This window comes from Colobus angolensis, unplaced genomic scaffold (assembly GCF_000951035.1).
Source record: "Colobus angolensis palliatus isolate OR3802 unplaced genomic scaffold, Cang.pa_1.0 Scaffold77, whole genome shotgun sequence".
Classification (NCBI taxonomy): domain Eukaryota; kingdom Metazoa; phylum Chordata; class Mammalia; order Primates; family Cercopithecidae; genus Colobus; species Colobus angolensis.
The window spans coordinates 5,514,953-5,516,291 of record NW_012121487.1 but is presented as its reverse complement, the minus strand read 5'-3'; the positions used below and the strand labels follow the sequence as shown (position 1 = coordinate 5,516,291).

The window sequence follows — 1,339 nt, the reverse complement described above, 5'->3', positions numbered from 1 at the left end:
CAGTTCCATGGGCTTGATCATCTTGGCTGTGATAGGGCCTTTGCTTCTTCTGATAGGTCTTGCACTTTGGTTCAGGAAAATCTGGTGAGTTCTTCGCATGTGTCTTTCCTATTCTTAGTCCCTACTCCACTTGTCTTCCCATGTTTTTTGTTTCTCTCTCCTCAGTTCTTCTCTCCCCAGTCCCCTTCCTTCTTACTCCTCAATTCTTAGCTCCACCTTATTCATTGTGACTTCTATCTCTGTTTTCATCCAGTTTCCATTAAGATACACCATTATCCTCCTTGTCACCCTTCTCCTTTTCGGGTGAGAGACCAGCAGTCCAACAGCTCAGGATACATCTGAACACATCGTAGTGATGACGTCCTCTCAACTCTCCTTGTAAAACTTTTGTCATTTTTGCTTGTTTCTGATTAATGATCATTTGTCAATATAAGCTCAATTTAGTTTTGCAGGATTTCTTGTTCTGACTTGGGTTCTGGGACTTCAAAATTCAAATTTTATCTCCAAATGGAATGGGATCCTAGCAATATTCATGTGTTCAACTATTAATGGATCATCAGGCTTGTTATAGATGTCCCTTATTCCCGAGGGCCTTCACTGACTCACAAGTGGGAAGCGGTCTCTTCCTGGTCTGAACTCCCACCACATTTCGGCCGTACTTTGCTAACTGTACTCCTCACTTCCTCTCCTTCGTTGCAGCTATTAGGTCCCCCTTTTCCTTCTAATTTTTCTACTCCTTCAATGGAAAGTATGTGTGTTTTTAATATATGCATCCCTGGTGAAGGATCTTGCTTTCATGAAACATGTTCTCAATAAAACTCTTTGTTGAATTTATGCCAAATTTGTAGTCTTTTCTTATTCTTTTCCTTCCTGGTGCTTTTGAAGTAGTTGAGACATTTGATACTCTTCTGGTTAACAGCCTTCTTGCTTGGAGGAAATTTTACACATTCTTAGTTCTATAGTTTGTTCTCTGAGCTCCAGAGGAGAAACACAATTTTGTCTCTTACTACTCCTATCATTCAACTATAGAGAGTTATTCGAGTTAAATTAGTGTTGCAGGTCTGCAAGGCAGGATGTATATCTTTACTATTCAGTGGTTCAGGGTCAAGCAGCAGAGTTCTCACACTGGAGCTTGTTAGAAAGGTAGAATTTGGGCCTCACCTTAGATTTACTGAATTATAATTTGTATTTTGGAAAATCAGCAGGATACTCACAAGTCCACTAAAATTTGTGAGGCACTGATGCTGGTGATGCCTGAGATGTAGTACAAGTGTGTCACTGAAGAGAAAATGATCAAAAAAGGGAACAAGAGTGTTGCTCCTCAAGATTGAAGTGAGAT

At 40.2% G+C, this 1,339-nt stretch overlaps 1 protein-coding gene across 1 annotated transcript in view; it reads left to right on the top strand.

The window, feature by feature from the left end:
* LOC105502138 (T-cell surface glycoprotein CD1a-like) overlaps positions 1-706 on the top strand; it is a 9,831-nt gene extending 9,125 nt beyond the window's left edge. Inside the window, exons 5-6 of the mRNA XM_011928513.1 lie at positions 4-84; positions 700-706. Coding sequence (XP_011783903.1) covers positions 4-84; positions 700-706 — 88 coding nt within the window. The remainder of the gene's footprint in view (positions 1-3; positions 85-699) is intronic.
* The last annotated feature ends 633 nt before the right edge of the window (positions 707-1,339 follow it).